The sequence below is a fragment of the Sphaerodactylus townsendi genome, linkage group LG11 (genome assembly GCF_021028975.2).
Source record: "Sphaerodactylus townsendi isolate TG3544 linkage group LG11, MPM_Stown_v2.3, whole genome shotgun sequence".
NCBI classification, from domain to species: domain Eukaryota; kingdom Metazoa; phylum Chordata; class Lepidosauria; order Squamata; family Sphaerodactylidae; genus Sphaerodactylus; species Sphaerodactylus townsendi.
Window position 1 is genome coordinate 38,529,973 of NC_059435.1, and position 16,167 is coordinate 38,546,139.

At 42.8% G+C, this 16,167-nt stretch overlaps 2 protein-coding genes across 3 annotated transcripts in view; one reads left to right on the forward strand and one right to left on the reverse strand.

Moving 5' to 3' along the window:
* The window catches only part of OXNAD1 (oxidoreductase NAD binding domain containing 1), a 28,891-nt gene extending 21,056 nt beyond the window's left edge, over positions 1-7,835 (reverse strand). Inside the window, exon 1 of one of the 2 annotated variants that reach the window (XM_048510848.1) lies at positions 7,636-7,835. The gene's annotated coding sequence lies outside the window, so the exon portion shown is untranslated. Of the gene's footprint in view, positions 1-7,392; positions 7,585-7,635 lie in introns of those variants that run through there. The other variant, XM_048510847.1, reaches the window with a different exon arrangement.
* A 44-nt stretch (positions 7,836-7,879) lies between these two features.
* On the forward strand, positions 7,880-15,284 carry DPH3 (diphthamide biosynthesis 3). Its single transcript, XM_048510850.1, has 3 exons — positions 7,880-8,254; positions 9,648-9,722; positions 10,710-15,284. The coding sequence occupies exons 1-3, from the start codon at positions 8,141-8,143 to the stop codon at positions 10,773-10,775; spliced, it is 255 nt and encodes an 84-aa protein (XP_048366807.1). The 5' UTR covers positions 7,880-8,140; the 3' UTR covers positions 10,776-15,284.
* The last annotated feature ends 883 nt before the right edge of the window (positions 15,285-16,167 follow it).

Here is a 16,167-nt window from a genome sequence, read left to right on the forward strand (position 1 = left end):
CCACTCACCAGAAGGCCAGATTATATTGCGGTGGTATAATCTGGTCTCCCTGGTGAATAGATCTTTGTCTCTCTAGAGATAGAATCATAGAGTTGGAAGAGACCACAAGGGCCTTCAAGTCCATTCCCCTGGAATGCAGGAACACACAATCAAAGCACTCCAGACATATGATCATCCAGTCTGTTTTAAAACCTTCAAAGGAGACTCCACCACTCTCCAAGGCAGTGAATCCCACTGTCAAACTGCTCTGACAGTCAGAAAGTTCTCCTAATGTTTTGGTGGAATCTCTTCTCCTGCACCTTGAATTCATTACTCAGTGTCCTAGTCCTGAGGCAGTATATATATATAAACCTTTAATGGCATAATTAAAACAGCAGCAATATACCAGAAAAATGGCAACCTCAGTGTAATGATACAATCTCCAGTACAGTTATAACCGTTTGCTGATGACAGAGCACAAAAAGTTAGCCAGCGCTTCCAATACACTTGCAGAACCACAATCCAACATCGTTACCACAATTGATAGATTAATATTATCAAGTGAGGGGTTTTAACCACCGGAGTTTAGATATTTATTCCTGGCTAAACTGTGTAGCAAAGGGCAGTGTAATATCACGATGTTGGATTGATTCTTAAATGCTTCAGACTGCAGGGACAAGATCTTTCATTAAGAGGCACTTTCTGGCAATCTGCCCTGAGTGAGTAGCTGAAGGGAGAATATTACCACAGACAAGGGTAAGGGCTCGTCGCAATTTAGGTTCTAAGACCAAATGGAAATACTTAGCCATGGTATGAGGTTTTAATGGTATACCCAAGTGCAAGGGAGAGCAGCGTTTATTAGCCCTGCTGCATCAGGTGACTATATTTCGAGGATCATACAATCTCTTTTTGATAGTCAGCTTTGAAGCTCGGTAGCATTCATTAAAACCAATGCATCCAAGGATGGAGCCATTTCATGGATTTTACGCCTCAACAAAGGGATACCGCTTCCGGTTTTGGCTATGAAAGAAGAAGAGGCCTGGTAGGTAAAGCTTTAGTGACAGTTGTTAAAAAAGCACAATCATTATCCAGGAATTGGGAAGGTCATGCACCATGCTCTTGTATGGAGTAGATGTTGGCCCTCCAAACAGACCGCAGCATATGGGACTGAGTGAAGTAAGCCGAGAATATATACTATAGAGAAAGCATATTTGAACTCTTTCCATATCGCAGCTCCATGCTTGTATCCACAGTGGGATTCCATTATAGTAATTGCATGGTGATTTTAGCATTAAATGCCTTAATGGCTGCAGGTACAAATTCATGACCTTTGGTGCGAAAATAGCGGCTAATGGCGCACAGCTAAGTTTAGCACTTGATTCAATGGCCAATTTCCTTTGGGTAACCCAAGAGGAGGAGTTATAATTAAAATGGAGACCCAGGTATTTAAAATGTTTGACCTGTTCAAGCTGTTCATTTATTTATTGGCCAACTAAATGGTCTCCAAGAACAAGCAAAGAAACCATTGTTTTTGACTTTGCAAAGATTAAAATGAGGTTATTATGATTTAATGTTCAACACAGCGTGCCAGTATTAAGTTTCAAAGAGCCAGCTTTTGTATGGGAGAGTAATATAAGTCATCAGCATACAAAAGTAAAGGTATGGTCATATATGAAGTTCAGAAACTAGCAGGGCAGTGCGAGGAATCCTCCTACATCAAAGAGGAAGCCAGATCACTTAAAAAAAGATTAAAATGGGGTTGGGGCCAAAACACCCTGTTTGACACCCCTATTAATTGAGGTATACTCAAGGACTAGAAGTATACCATCAGGAGAACATTCTATGAATCAATGTCAATTGATGTCTCAGTCGATCTCTGGAGACAGAGTCAAATGCCTTAAAGTCCAAAAAGATACAAACAGGGATGATTTGCTTCCGCTGGTGTATTTTTTTTGTGTGAGTCCTAAGGATCAAACAATGATCTAAAGTAGATTTTACATGTTGAAATCCTATTTGTTCTCCTGAGCCAATGATTTTTTGTTTTCTGTAATCCATGAAGAGAGTTTATTGTGCAAATATTTTGCATATATATGCCAGTGATGGATAAACTAATCCACGTTGATGTGGTGGAAGGGAGCAAAAAAAATCTCCCTTTTTGAAGACAGGAATTATAATCGCATGGGTCCAATCTGATGGGTACAAGAGCTGTTTAATTATGGATGTAAAAAGAGCTGCTAGTACCGGGGACCACCATGATCCAACAAAGGATTCTTAAATAACTCTGAGGGGAACCATTAGGGTCCTGGAGCCTTGTGGTCCTTTAATTTAAGCACAATTTCACGCACTTCTTCTGCACTGACAGGGGGCCACTCTGGACTGTCGTTTATGTAGAGCAGAAACAATGCAAAATTAGGAAAATGGGGAGTCTCATTAAAAACATCAAGGAAGTATTTCTGCCAAGATAAGACTGGAGTATACAAAATATAGCGTGGGAAACTAAGTGAACCCTGAGTCATTGGATACAAGGGACCCGGCTTCCTTGAATTAGATTACAGTTTATTATATAGCCTAGGGTGCTCTAGTGATCATTTAAGTAGTATCAATTGACATTCTTTGAGAATAGTATGAAGTTTGTTATTTAGGGGGGAGTATGTACTTAAAGTATTACTACAGGAGGTATCTCGAAAGATTGCATATATGTCCATTAAGAGGAGTCCCTTTGTGCGATAGTATTCATCATTTAGTACTAGGTCATGTCGACTTCTTGATTTGGTTCTTTCCACATGACTGAGTGAATTAGTATTAGTGGCAATAATCTCCTGCGTTAGCTCTTCAGATGTGCGTAAAACACAAAACAGGATTAATGGTTTGAAGAGTAGGTGATCTTAGGGCCATGAGCTTATGGGAAAATAGAGTATGGTGCTGACTTCCCCAGTATTATTTTTAGGCCAAGCTCATTCCTAACAATTTATGCCAGACTGGCTAGCTGGTTTAACCTCAGAAAAAATTAGTTTATTGATATGGTGATAGTTAGTGGTAGATGATACGGCTCATATGATTAAAACCAATCTGAAATTTAACAACATGTTTCCTGATCTTAGAGGATACACTAGGAGTTGTATCAGGAGCACTGCACCCTCTTTTTGAGATATATGTAAATTCCACCTGATCCGTTAAAAGTGGTCAAGGCATTTACAATAGTCAGATTAGGCTTGATACAAAATTTAAACAAATAAACTCCAGCTACATTAATTGTCTTGTCTTTAAGATATTCTAGATAGACAGCAGCCCTCTGGTAAGAACTCTGGGTCAACTAGCAGCATCATATAGGGCCTGTTCGTTTCCCCCCAGTCTGGCATTAAAATCTCCAGCTACTATGAAGAGTCAGCTGAGGGGAATTTCACCAATGTCTTCAAAATAGTTACCAAAATCATGCCATTGGTTTAGATAACTTCGAGTCTATCTGTAAGTGGAAATTGAAATATACATTTATTAAAATTGTATTAAAGATATTCATTAGTTAACAAGAACAGATTAGTACAAGTTTGGAGGCTGCTGGGAGAACCTTCACATGGACATCAAAGGTTAAGAGTTAATTAGTATTGATAAACCTGCTTGGGCCCTTCCTTTTTAGAATTTGCTTCAAAAGGCACAGGACACAATATGATGGAAAACCGGGGAGAAAGATCACAGAGATGCAGACCAAGAGTCTCCTGCAGCAAGATAACATCATAGCCCGTTAACATTTCCCTAAACTCAGGTCTTTAACTTTGTTGTTCCAACCACTTAATGTTCCAGGATACTAAGCTGAATTTGGGAAGGGAAATTGGCATCGGCAGACTGGGCGTCAGTCCAGTTCTATAAAAGTTTCTCAAGGTTGTTGGCATCCTAAAAAAGCCTTAGCAGATTATTTGCTTAGCACACTGGATCTGGAGTCTCCATTATTGTACACTTCAATGATCTCCGTTCCTTCTATATCTCCATCTGAGTGAAGGAATCTAATTGCAGAAGAAGCTGAGGGGGGTGAGGTTTCTCTCCATCAGTTATCAACTCTTGTTAGGTTTTTCCCTTTGTATCCCTGTTGAGATCCCAATTGCAAGTCTTTAAAAGAGATAGAAAGTCCAACTCATAATCCATCTAGAGGTAACTCTAAGGAATGTTGAGGAGCCAGCCTGAGAAGGGATGCAGAGAGGTCTTCACATAACAGTGGAAGGAGGCAGGCAGAGTCTTAGGAGGGGCAAATGTATAGTTCTTGAGAGGAATTTTGTTCCCATAAGGCTCAGAAAGGTGTTGTCTATTCTAAATTAGTTTTGTTCCAACAAGCGATTCCTGGTGTAGTCCCCATTTCCCTGGGCTATGGTTAAGATCCTGTGCCATAGAATGAAGAGAGGGATCCCTGGGGTTGACCTCAAACTGAACTTCGCCCATCAGTTTCCTGTTTGCAGATGTATCGGGCAATTCCAAATCAGGATTAAGTCTCCTTTTTGAGAGGTTTGGAACTAATGGAGACACAATAATATTATGAAAAACCCGTGAGGGAAGAATGCCTTTGCTCTTAAGAGTAATCCTACGTTTCCACAGTTCTTTTGTAATAACTGGTGAAACAAATGTTAGTAGTACTCTCTGATGGTCATTCAGGTAATTTGAAGCATTGATTGATTCTACTGAGATAAGATCTATCTCCTTTGCTCTGATTTTAAGTAACACACTTAGATGGCGTTTAGCTAGACTCAAAGAGTTCCAGACAGGCAAGCAGCCATTATAGTAGAAAATATTGAGACAGATTTTATTGTTCTCAAGTATCAGTTGTTGATGGTTAACATGCTGGGTATTAAAGGTACTCTGAAAAATTGAGCCAGATTTGTTTGCATTTAAGGTGAATGGTGCAGATGGTTCTGTCAACTTTAGTTCACCCTTGTTCTCTGTTCTGTGAGCTGAATCCATAGCATGTTGCTCAGAAGATTGTTTACACAATGAGTCTAAGTTCATTTGGATCTTTTTAATTTCACTGTAAATGTTGCTAAGAGTTCTAGCAACAAGATTGCAAAGAGAGGCAGTGTCAGACACACTTCTCAGACATGCCTTGCATGTTATATCTCCTTCCCTGGAGGTGGGTTGTGATGACGTAGCCAGCTCCTCTGAGTCTAAGTTAATGGGGCTCCTCGTGGGTAAGCTCAAGCTTGAGACAGCATTGTTAGTGACTCCCACTGTTCCACCTTCATTTTCAGAGGGGGCAAGGGGTGTGTTTTCCTCCAGAGTCAAAGGGGAGAACCGATTTGATGTTGAAATAGTAAATGTAAGCGGAGTCTCACCCTGAGGTAACAGAAAATCGTCTATTTTTTGTTGCTTGGACGCAGGAGGGCTCAGCTCCTCTGTATTTCTCAGGCGTTTCCTAGCTGCCATTAGCCCAGTCACGATAGCTCCACTAGGTAGATGGAAATCCTGTTAGTTGTTGAGTAATTGCTTTAAACACCCCGCCTGTCTAGAGACCAAGAGAGCAAAGTGTGGGGGTCTCAAGCGTAAATCACTAACAGGCTGCCCACACAGTAATCTGAAGACAGACACTCAATTAGGCTCCAAAATTCCACAGTTGTCCTTGACACAGATTCAAGCAGCTCACAACTGCAGGCACTTGTTAACTACACAGTCAAAATTATTTAAAACCATATATAACAGCAGCAGAATCAAGATAAATTTACGTTTTTTTCGTAGCAGCACAGCTAGCGTCTTTCCCCAGTGTCGCCATCTTGAGGCAGTAGAAAACAAGCTTGCTCCCTCTTCGACATTATTATTATTATTATTTATTGTATTTATAAACCGCCCTCCCCCAGAGGGCTCAGGGCGGTGAACAAACAAATAGATAGAGCACAATAAAAACAAGTTATAGATAATCATTAAATATGGCTCTATATGTTAAAATCAACCCCCAATTAAAATGCAGCATCTTAATATCAGAATTACTGATGGCGTCCTACTCATAGTTCCCTAAGAGAGGGGGGAGGAAGAGGGAGGGGGGAACGGCAGGGTCTACAGGTGTTAGAAAAAATATTTAAACATAGCTATCGTGTGCCCCCTTAACCTTCACTTCTACATCCCCAGCTCCCTAAGTCTCTCTTCATAAGGCATGGATTCCAGACCTTTTACTATTCTGGTTGCCCTCCTTTGGACACATTCCAGCTTGTCAATCTACTTCTTAAATTGGGTGCCCAGAACTGAACACAGTACTCTAGGTGATGTCTGACCGATGCAGGGTAGAGTGGTACAATTACTTCCCTCGATCTACACCGGGGATCTACACCAGGCCGGGAACCTTTTCAGCTCAAAGAGCCATTTGGCTCACCGGCACTCCTCCGCTCCGGCCACTGCACTCAGCTTCTGCACGACGCCTTCCGCTCCCCCACCGGCTTGCTCCCACACCGCCCCGCCTCGGTTACACCCCTCTTTCATCCTTCGCCTGCAGGGAAACCAGCAAGGCGGCGCGGGAGGAAAGCTCATGCGATTCGTGGCCTGGCCGCATGTGGTAGATGCGCTCACCCTGCTTCTTGCAGGGCATGGCGAAGATGGGCTCGGCGACGATTCCTGGCCGTCATTGGGAAAGCGCCCGCCCCGCAATCAGCGGGGCGGTAAGAGGGAAAGCTTCCGCGGCTCGGCCTGGCCAGCCGCTGTGCTGGAATAGCGCTTCCGCCTCTGCTTCCTGCAGGTATGTGGCGAAGAGGGGTCCGGCGGCTCGGCCTGGCCGGCCGCCGGGAAAGCACCCGCCCCGCTGGACAAGAGGGAAAGCTCTTGATTCCTCGGGTCAGCCGCGGGCAAGAGATGGGCTTAAGAGGTGGGGATCGGCTGCTCAGCCCAACCGGGTCGCTGGGAAAGCGCTCGCCTTCAATCAGCGGGGTGGGCAAGAGGCAAAGCCTGCGGCGGGTCCTGGCCAGCCACGGGCAAGTGATGCGCCCGCCCTGCTTCCTGCAGGGCGGGCGAAGATGGGGCCCCCGGCTCGGCTCATGGAGCCGCAGAACAGCGGCGGAAGAGCCGCATGCGGCGTGGGTTCCCGACCCCTGCTCTCTCTATATATATACATATACCCTGTTTTTCTTCCCATTTTATCTGAAGACAACACCCCCCCCCCCCCCCCCCCCCCGCAGGCTAGGCTGAGCGTGTCTGGCCAAGGTCACCTACTGAGTTTCCATATCTGAAAGGGATGTGAACTCACTACTCAGCTCCTACTGCAACCCTTAGTGACCAATGAGATTTTCAGGCCATGAGCTTTCGAGAGCCAAACGAAGAGCCTGAGAAAGGGACCTTTGACTTTCGAAAGCTCTGACTGGTCTCTACCGGGATCGGATTCAAATCCAGCCCCACACCGCCGGCGGCTTCATCTCCCCCTCAGGGCCGCCTTCCAAGGACGAAAGTGGCACTTACTTTCCCCCGCCGGCTACAAAACTCCAGCTGCTGACCTACTCAGTATAAGGCTAAGCCGATTGTACCAGTAACGCGACTTCCTGCTTAGCGTTGCAAAACAAAAAGGCCGGCATCTTGTGGAAGGTCAGGTGACTCCGAGACCGGGTCTCCCGGCAGCCACCCAAGCACTCCGGGGAAAGGGACGCATGCGCATTCTGGTCTCCCCGCGCTTTATGAAAGGGGGGAGGCGCTTGCTTGACTGGCCCGTGGTCATCCCTTAACGGTTATTTCAGCCCTTAACGGTTATTTCCGACTTCAGGTGTACGAGATTTCCAAACTTAGGTAATTCTCGGTGTGCCAAGTATCAAAGCGTTGCCTCTCCTTGTAGACTTCGTGAAACACCGGAAGTTCAAGTGCTTTAGCTCGCTCTCTGTAGGCATCTAGATTTTCATTGGCTGTTTCCATGAGGGGGACCGACCCGCTAAGGAGCGCTCGCACTTCCGTTTTCGCTCACGGATCTCCCCGAGATACCAGAAAGGCACAGACTTTACAGCGCATGTGTAGATTTCACGAATCTAGATGGTTCACAATATGTCAAAGAAATGCGCCATGGTTTCTCTATAGTTTTGGTATGGGTGCAGTATCTATCTGGGTCACCTATAATTCTCAAGCAAAAGATGGTGGGAACGACCTCGCTGGGTGGGCATGATGTGTCTTCTGATCAGCCGTGGTTGCAGAATGTTCGCTGCCAGCGACGAAAGGACCTGGCATGTTCAGGTTTCTTTTCCACGACGAAGTGGAGATTGAGGACTTCGAGTACGATGAAGAGAGCGAGACCTACAGCTACCCGTGTCCGTGTGGGGACCGCTTCCTCATCACTCGGGTAAACTGCTTGGGGGCTTCTTGGGCCGTACCCGTCTCTGAATGTATTTCCTTGAAAACCCTATGGGGTCGCAATAACTCAGCTGTGACTTGAGTGTATGCATGCAGACACACATACCCAGTGCGCTCTAAAATTTGTAGTATTTACTCTAATGCAAAGCTAGGTTTTTCGCCAGTTACGCCATTAGAAAAAGAAGAAAACAAAAAGAGTGTGTAGTCTTAGGCTGGCACACAAGTTATACTTATGGCCAGTCAAAAAAAGGAGTGTATTTTAAGGGGGAGTTGTCTTACATTCAAGGTTGCCTTTCTTTTGAGTAAAAAGAATCAGTATCAGGGTGTATACAACAGTGACAGGATCTCTGTGACGCCTAGCAGAAAATGCTGCTGACAGAACTTTTCCTAGTAAAAGTGGGATGGGGGATAAGGGTTTCTGAAATAGTGTCTGATCTAGGACTACCCCTAGCCTGCATCGTTGGTCTTTGAGAAGAGCCTTTCAGTCTGGGCTAGGGTGTGTTGTCAAGTCATAGCTGACTAATGACAACCCCATAGGAATTTCAGGGCAAGAGACATGCTGAAGTGATTTGACATTGCCCGACTCCGCATGGGCTGAGAGACTTTTGAGAGAACTGTGACTGGCCCAAGTTCACCCAGCAGGCTTCATGGTGAGGAGTGGGGAACTGAACTCAGTTTTCTAGATTAGAGTCTGCTGCTCTTACTACTCCACCCTGGTTCTCAGTTCTAGAATTGCCTTATTTGGATGGCACAATGTTTCTGCCAACTTTATCAATGTGTACATGATCAACATATCAGCAGCAAAGTTCTTGAGGAGTGAGGAATGTGTCTTTCCAGAAAGGGGCAGGCCGAGCTGCCGGGCCCCTCTTTGCCCGCCCTGCAGGAAGCAGGGCGGGCACATCTCTAGCCCGCGGGGGGGGTGTGTGAGCGGGCAGGGGGGAGGGCGAGCGAGAGCTGCAGCAAGTCATGGGATGGACGGGGCAAGCTGAAAGTGGGGTGGGGGTGGTGTTTCAAATGGCTCTTTGGTGGTGAGCCAAATTTGGTGGTGAGCCAGATGGCTCTTTGAGGGGAAAAGGTTCCCGACCCCTGGTCTGGGGGCACAACTATTTGTAGGCTGTTTCCTCTGGGACTGTTGCTCCCGTTTTGGACCTTCCTTGCTTTCCTTCTGCATGCTGTCCTACTCTTGAGCCTCTGACATCCAGTGTTGGATGGAGAATCGAAATGAACTGACACTCTGTTATGAACTGTTAAGCTCTCTGCTCTGTCAAGAATGACAGAAGACTGTGTTGGACCCTAGTTCCCCTCTTGCGTTTTTGCACTTTACATGGGTAATCTGGGTTTTGCTTTGTCCATGGCCTGATCATTTTTTAATATTATTGCAGGAGGATCTGGAGAATGGTGAAGATGTGGCCACCTGCCCTAGTTGTTCACTTATAGTGAAAGTAATCTATGACAAGGTGAGGAGTGGACACTTTTTATAGGCTTGTTTTATTTGGGAGGGTGGTTTTTTCACCTTTGCTCGAACATATCTGCCTTATGATCAACTCCATTATGTGGTGCTTCAGCTGTAGTTCATATTATGCTGTTTTAATTGTATTTATGATAATAGTACTGACGATGATTTTATGTATGCTGTTTTTATGTTGTACACCGCCCAGAGCCCTTCAGGGATGGGGGGGTATACTAAATTGAATTATTATTAATAATAATAATAATAATATTGTTTTGATGCTCCAGAAATTTGCAGATTATGTGTTCTTTAAATGTTGTCTTTAGCTTGTCTTGTTTTTCGCTTATTCTTGAGGACACTTTTGTATGTATGTACACCTTCCCTATGTTGGATTTAGTGTACTTGCAAAAGCACAGTACATCACTCATGTTGGGGACCTGGCTTGCTTGTTGCCAAGCAGAGAGGTAGAATATTTAGAAAGGAGAATGAATTTTGCAGCTCCAAAGATAAGCCAGTCTTGTTTCCCTTGAAATTCAGTTGTGTTTTATAGCTTACAACCCAAACCTATGCTTATTTGGAAGTAAGTTTGACAGAGTTCCCGACTTCCAAATCAACATGCATAGGATTATAGCCAAAGTCTCAGATATTTTCAAGCCACAGGCTGTGCTGTTATGATGGTGCAGAACTGAGGTTAGATAAGCAGTAGTTTAAAAAGAAAAATATTGTTTACAAAGCTGCAGTCTTTCTGGGGGTTGTTTATTCATTAAAATTAACTCAATATATTAAACAGATGTGGACTTATTATGCAGGTATATTATCAGTGCCACTCTCAAATTAACATATACATGTAATTATTTGAGAAGTAGCATGCTTTTGGTGCAGTTTCATTTTCTTCTGTTTTCAATCCTTATTTCATTTTCTTTATTGGGTGTATTAGTAGTTGATGGTGTTATATTGAACAAATGTGTGAATTTTATCCTTTTTTAAATTTTAGGAGCAATTTATGTGCGGTGAAGAAGTTGCAGTGCCTACCACAAAGAAGGAGTTGGTTAAATGCTGATGGTCATCTGATGAACTGTGCTGTCCATTAAAAATGGGGAAGCTGAATCTAAGAAGATAAATGTTTCTCACCAGCTGCTAATGTACCATGAGAGAATAGTGCAACTGTTGTCAAAACACTGCGTACGTTTTGGTGCCTTCAGAGATGCTTAATATATTTAAAGACACAATCTTTTTTGGATGCAATGAAAGCTGGCAAAATTCCAGAGTTGCTGAAATTGTCTTATCTGAAATATTTATTTTGAGCCGGGCAAATACCTGCAAACAGTCAGTGGATTGCAGACCCTGGATCCTTCCTGATGGTGTCCAGGATGACGTATGGGATGCTGAAGTGCAAGAATGCTACTTGAGGCATTTTGTGAATGATGGATATGTGGTCTATATCATAGACCCGATCAGTTGAAATTAAGCTTCTATCAATATTTTCACTGGCTTTTTGTTTTACAAAGTTGCTTCATATCATGCTCATTGTATTTGGATAAACTTGTCAGCTAACTACAATATTGCCATCCATCTTGGTGGGTAAGGGTAAGCAAAGATAATAGCTGCTTTGGTGTTTCCAAACAGCATGCATCCTGGTCTTATGCATAGTTACCTGCACCTAAGTCAGTTGACTTCAAATTTTCAGTTGGATTTGTAGCTTCTAGATACAATTCTGCTAAAGGGCTTCAATAAGAATATTTGTAGGAGTGTTAACCATTTCCATTAGTACCTTTACTTTTTAAAAAAATTGGTTCGGAAGTTCAAGTACGTGGTTTTCTTGGACTACTTCCTGATGCGATGCTGTCTCAGTATAACTGAATCATTGTTTGGAATTCCAGGTAATGTTTTTTATTTTGCCTCTTAGAGTATGAACAAGCATAAGCTGGTTCATCATCTGTCATCACTGTGATAACCCATTACTGGAGTTAGAGTATATAAAACCAGGTCATGTGTCTAAGTTCCGACTGCATACGAAAGAGCCCTTTTAGCAAGCCTTCAAGATCAACTTTTGATCACCAGCTTGTTATCTGATGTGTTAACTGCAATTGCTTTTGGTGATCTATAGGTGGCACTAAAACACTGTAAAAGGTTGTGTTCATAACAAACTTTTAAGAAACCAGCTTTACTTTTTTTGTAGAAACATTTAACTTATATTTTCAATAAACCTTAAGGTGTTTATTTTTAATTGTAGTAGGCTGTATTGTAGCTTCACTGGGATGGATTTGACTGGAAACTGAGGCATGTGTGTCAAAAATTGCATGGAAATATTTCTCAAGTAATCACATTAGGGAATCTTTTGGATTTGGGCAGGAGAGTAGCGGGAACTCCATAGTGTACACTTCTTTGAAATGTCATGACAACCCAGTGACTTGCCAAATCAGGTTATGTGGAACTCTTCAGTAAGCATTTTGATGCTTTGCTTGCTGCATTGGCACAAAAATGAATGCAAATCTGAGAGGACTGTAGCTTCAACCACTGTATTTCTTCACAACTATATTAATTTTAACATCAGTATTTTGTGAGGTAGCAGCTGCTTGTTTTTATGAAACCTATAAGTGTGAAAATGTACTTCCACTAGAATAGTTGAAAGCCTGGCCTTATAAGTCTGTTTTTATCTGCCAGATAGCACCTATGATACCACTTCTTTAACGTGGGTCCATTCACAGAAATTTACTATGATGTGTATAATGATGACATGTGTTAAGCCAATTCACACTTTGGGCTAGACCTGCACAACAAAGCCCATAGCTGATTGTGGTCCTGTGGGCAAATACCAGTTATGTGTGTCCTTTAACCACTCTGAGAGAATCTAAGGATCACACAATCTCAGCAAAAAGAGTGAGCTGAGATGGTTGTATCAATGTCTCCATCACTACTTCTTGTTTTCAGAGGTATTAATGAAATTGGTGCCACTTTTTGCCTACCCTTGTAGTCCACCAACCATTCGATACCCTTCCTATGAATTTCTGGGAGTGTAAAAGCACAGTGCTGTTGCTCTCAAGCATAGCTAGGAGGAGCAGCAATGAGGGGTTGAGAAATAAAAAGAGTAATAATATCATTAAGGATGCTGAAGGAAAACACAAAGATAAGGAAGGTAATGAAGGCAGACATGATCTTACCGCAAGAAAAGGAGGGAGGACGCCAGAAGGATAGACCTTGTCAGGGGAACAGTAGCGGTGTAAAGACATCTGTGGCATGGGAAAAGAGAATTGAGGGGGCAGAGAGATCCGTGATGGAACAGGACGACTGTGAAGACACACGGGAAAAATGGGCTCCTGAGATGTGAACCGGCAAAAATACCAGTTTGAGGGGTGGAATAAGGTATTAATTATGAGGGTAGTTTGGGCAAGGGAAGACAACAGACTGCAATGGGCCGAAGAGTGGAGAAAGAAGACGGTGTTCAAAGAATTGAGGTGATGCTTCATCTGGAGCAAAAGTTTTAAGATCTAACCTGTAGTTTACTAGAGTTATCTATTTTATTCACAAAAAAATGTACGCTACCGTTCTGCCCTTATAAGGGCCACCAAGGTGGCTAATAATTTAAAACCTACATGATAAATCCCATTTAAAAACCATTAAAATCAACCAATCCATACCACACTTCATTAAAACAATTTTAAAAGTTAAAATACAGAACATAAAAGCAGCAAATGTAGCATTGGTTTGGAAGGAGGGATTATGAGGGAGGGCCAAATGGCATGATGCTCATGGTCTAATTCTCCAGTTCCCATATACTTAGCTTTCTGAAGAGGAAGTTTCTAAAGAGCAACTGGTCTTTAGACTCTTGCAGTGCAATCCTAAGAATATCCCTTCTTTTTATTGTCCTGCATAGGATTGCTCAGAATCCTAAAACCGGTTCTCTAAAAGACAGTGAATTGGGATGTATGAGCAATTCAGGATTGGGGTACAATTTAACAAAGAGCTTGTGTGCTCAGAGGGATTTCACACATTATGATTTCTGCATTGTAGAAACAGCCTCAAATGGCAACTGCTTTGCAGCGCTGGCTTATAATATTAGAAAATTTCCCAAGACCAAGGCAAGCCATCCAAGTGATTCATCTATATGTAAAGGCTGTCATATTGAGGCTTGTTCCATTGGCTTCCACGTAGAGGAATATTTGGAGCTGACGTTGGTAATAGCTAGCAGCGAGACGTGGTGATGGCAGTAATGTTAAATTTGTCCCTCTTGTGCAGCTGTTGAAGACACAGGAGTCTTGATGTACACCCCATCCACCACAGCAGAGCAGACACACTATTTCCTGGGTAGAAATCAGCCTTTCCAAGGCACCACTAGCCCTAATGGTGGGAGAGGGTGGGGTGAGACAGAACTCTTCCCCCCCCCCCCCCCCCAGTCCAATAGTTTGAGTAGAGACAGTTCTTTTAAGGAAATGGCATAGGGATAGAATATTAAGCCCCCTGCCTCAGGACCACTGCCTCAATCCAAATGCATTTCCCAACAGCTGATTTTGGATGAATTAAAGATATTGAAAAGGCTGACTGGAATTAGCCCTAAATCTTCCCAAGGTTCTTGAAATTCTTAGAGAAGGATTTCACACATTTTTAAATGGCAAATCAGTCTCATTAATTAGCAATTTGAGAAAATATTTGGGGAAAAAATCTCCACTAAGCATTCTTAGCTCTTCAGCAAATGAGACCTATTTTCCATGAAGCTGATAATTCACCGGTGTGAGCCAGAGAAATTCTGTCAGTGTGGTGGCCAACTGAAAGATCTCAACAGAAAATTTGACAACCTGCCAGGTTAAGCCAAACTCTTCATTCATAACCGGAATCTGCCAGTCCCACACAGACTGTAGAAGGCCACCCAAATGTAGAATTTCCACTCAGGAAGGCCAACTTTCTCCTGCATTCTCTTTTTGGAGTGTAATCGGGCCATGCCTTTGGTTTCTTTCCACACCAAACAAAGAATGTACATACTTTGTCTCATTCATTTTTTTTAAACTATTCAGTTCTGACTGCAGCCCCTGCAATAATAAGACTTTTATTTGATAAATTGGCCAGACTATGCAATCTAACATGTTAACAATATAAATATTTTGCAGGCCCACTTAATCTTCCTGTACAGTAAATGGGAAAACAAAAAATCAGCCATTGTCAACAATATTTAAATCTGAATTATTTCCGGCCTTCCATTTAAGTTAATTTAGTTTTCCCTCAGCATGCAACCCCAGATAAACAATGTTTAATGTTGGGTTGCCATAGTTTTGACCATTATCTTGCCATCTCTGAGTATTATGTGTGTCCTCCCATCAAAGATCAGTGGCAAACAACAAACAGCAAGATGAAGTAAATGTTTGTGAAATTTTGTGCTTAGTAGTAGTGGAACAGAAAGGGAACTCATAACTCAAGAGTCCAGTTTAGGGACACCATGACCAGGTTAATGAGGGAAAGCTTCCAACCTATTGTTTTGAATCTTATGCACCACCAGACTAAAGAACTGAGGTGAATGATCTGGGAGAGACTCATGTCTGTCACCCTGAGTTCTTTAGAAGGAGCAAAACCAGCGAAAATAAAAAAGCCTAACAAAATATCCAAAAAAATATGTTCTGAAATTTCAAGCTTTGAATTCTCGATGCTTTTTTTTAAAAAAATGTTGACTGAAATCAGAGGTTGAATATTTGAATATTTTCTAGCTTTAACCATCCATCACTTTCTTTCCTACAAACATGTGCAGCTTTGCCATGAAGCAGTAGTCCACCATGCATTACCTTTTTATTAAAACTAGATTGTTTCTGAGTGTGTTCTAATTATGCTGAAACTGATCCAGGGAGAACTAGTGAAGTGTAAGTCCCATTGAAGTCAAGACACAACCAAAGAACAAGACTAAAAGACATGCAGTTGATCTTAAATGCCAGTTCACAATGGAAAGACCAAATTTTATAACACATTAAGAAGCCAGTTCATATAACTCAGTTGTTCCTGGTTAGCCAGATTGTTTTCTATGATGTGGCATCATTGTTGAGGGTCATTTGTCTTATGGCTAGAATATGTGGGGGGCAATTTTGTAATACACCGCCTATCACATATTTAGGAAAGTTATAATGTACGCACACATCTGTAGCTTATTCTCACAATGGAGTCACTCTTCTGGGGTAGCAGTCAGGAAGCTGCACAATCTGGGGAAAGCATGGGTGTGTTATTGTGAGGGCAGGGGAGGGGATGAAATGGCATGGCACTACCCTTGGTGCAGGATGGATACCGGAACCAAGGCAGAGAGGTGCCTGTATGAGTGTTGACCAACTCTCTTGCTGAGAAGGGGGGGGGGGGGTTAAAGCATCATAGCAGATTCCATGGGAATGTGGGGAGGCAAAACCTCCTTTACTTATATATTTAAAAATTGCAACAAAGCTTCATGTTAGCCAACACCATGAGCAGGTGAGGCCCTGCCAAAA

Bases quoted from the DNA above. Each gene is read 5' to 3' on its own strand.
- DPH3 (XM_048510850.1), top strand. From the start codon at position 8,141: ATGTTCAGGTTTCTTTTCCACGACGAAGTGGAGATTGAGGACTTCGAG. The intron at 8,255-9,647 runs GTAAACTGCTTG...ATATTATTGCAG, and splicing joins ACCGCTTCCTCATCACTCGG to GAGGATCTGGAGAATGGTGA. The intron at 9,723-10,709 runs GTGAGGAGTGGA...TTTAAATTTTAG, and splicing joins TGAAAGTAATCTATGACAAG to GAGCAATTTATGTGCGGTGA.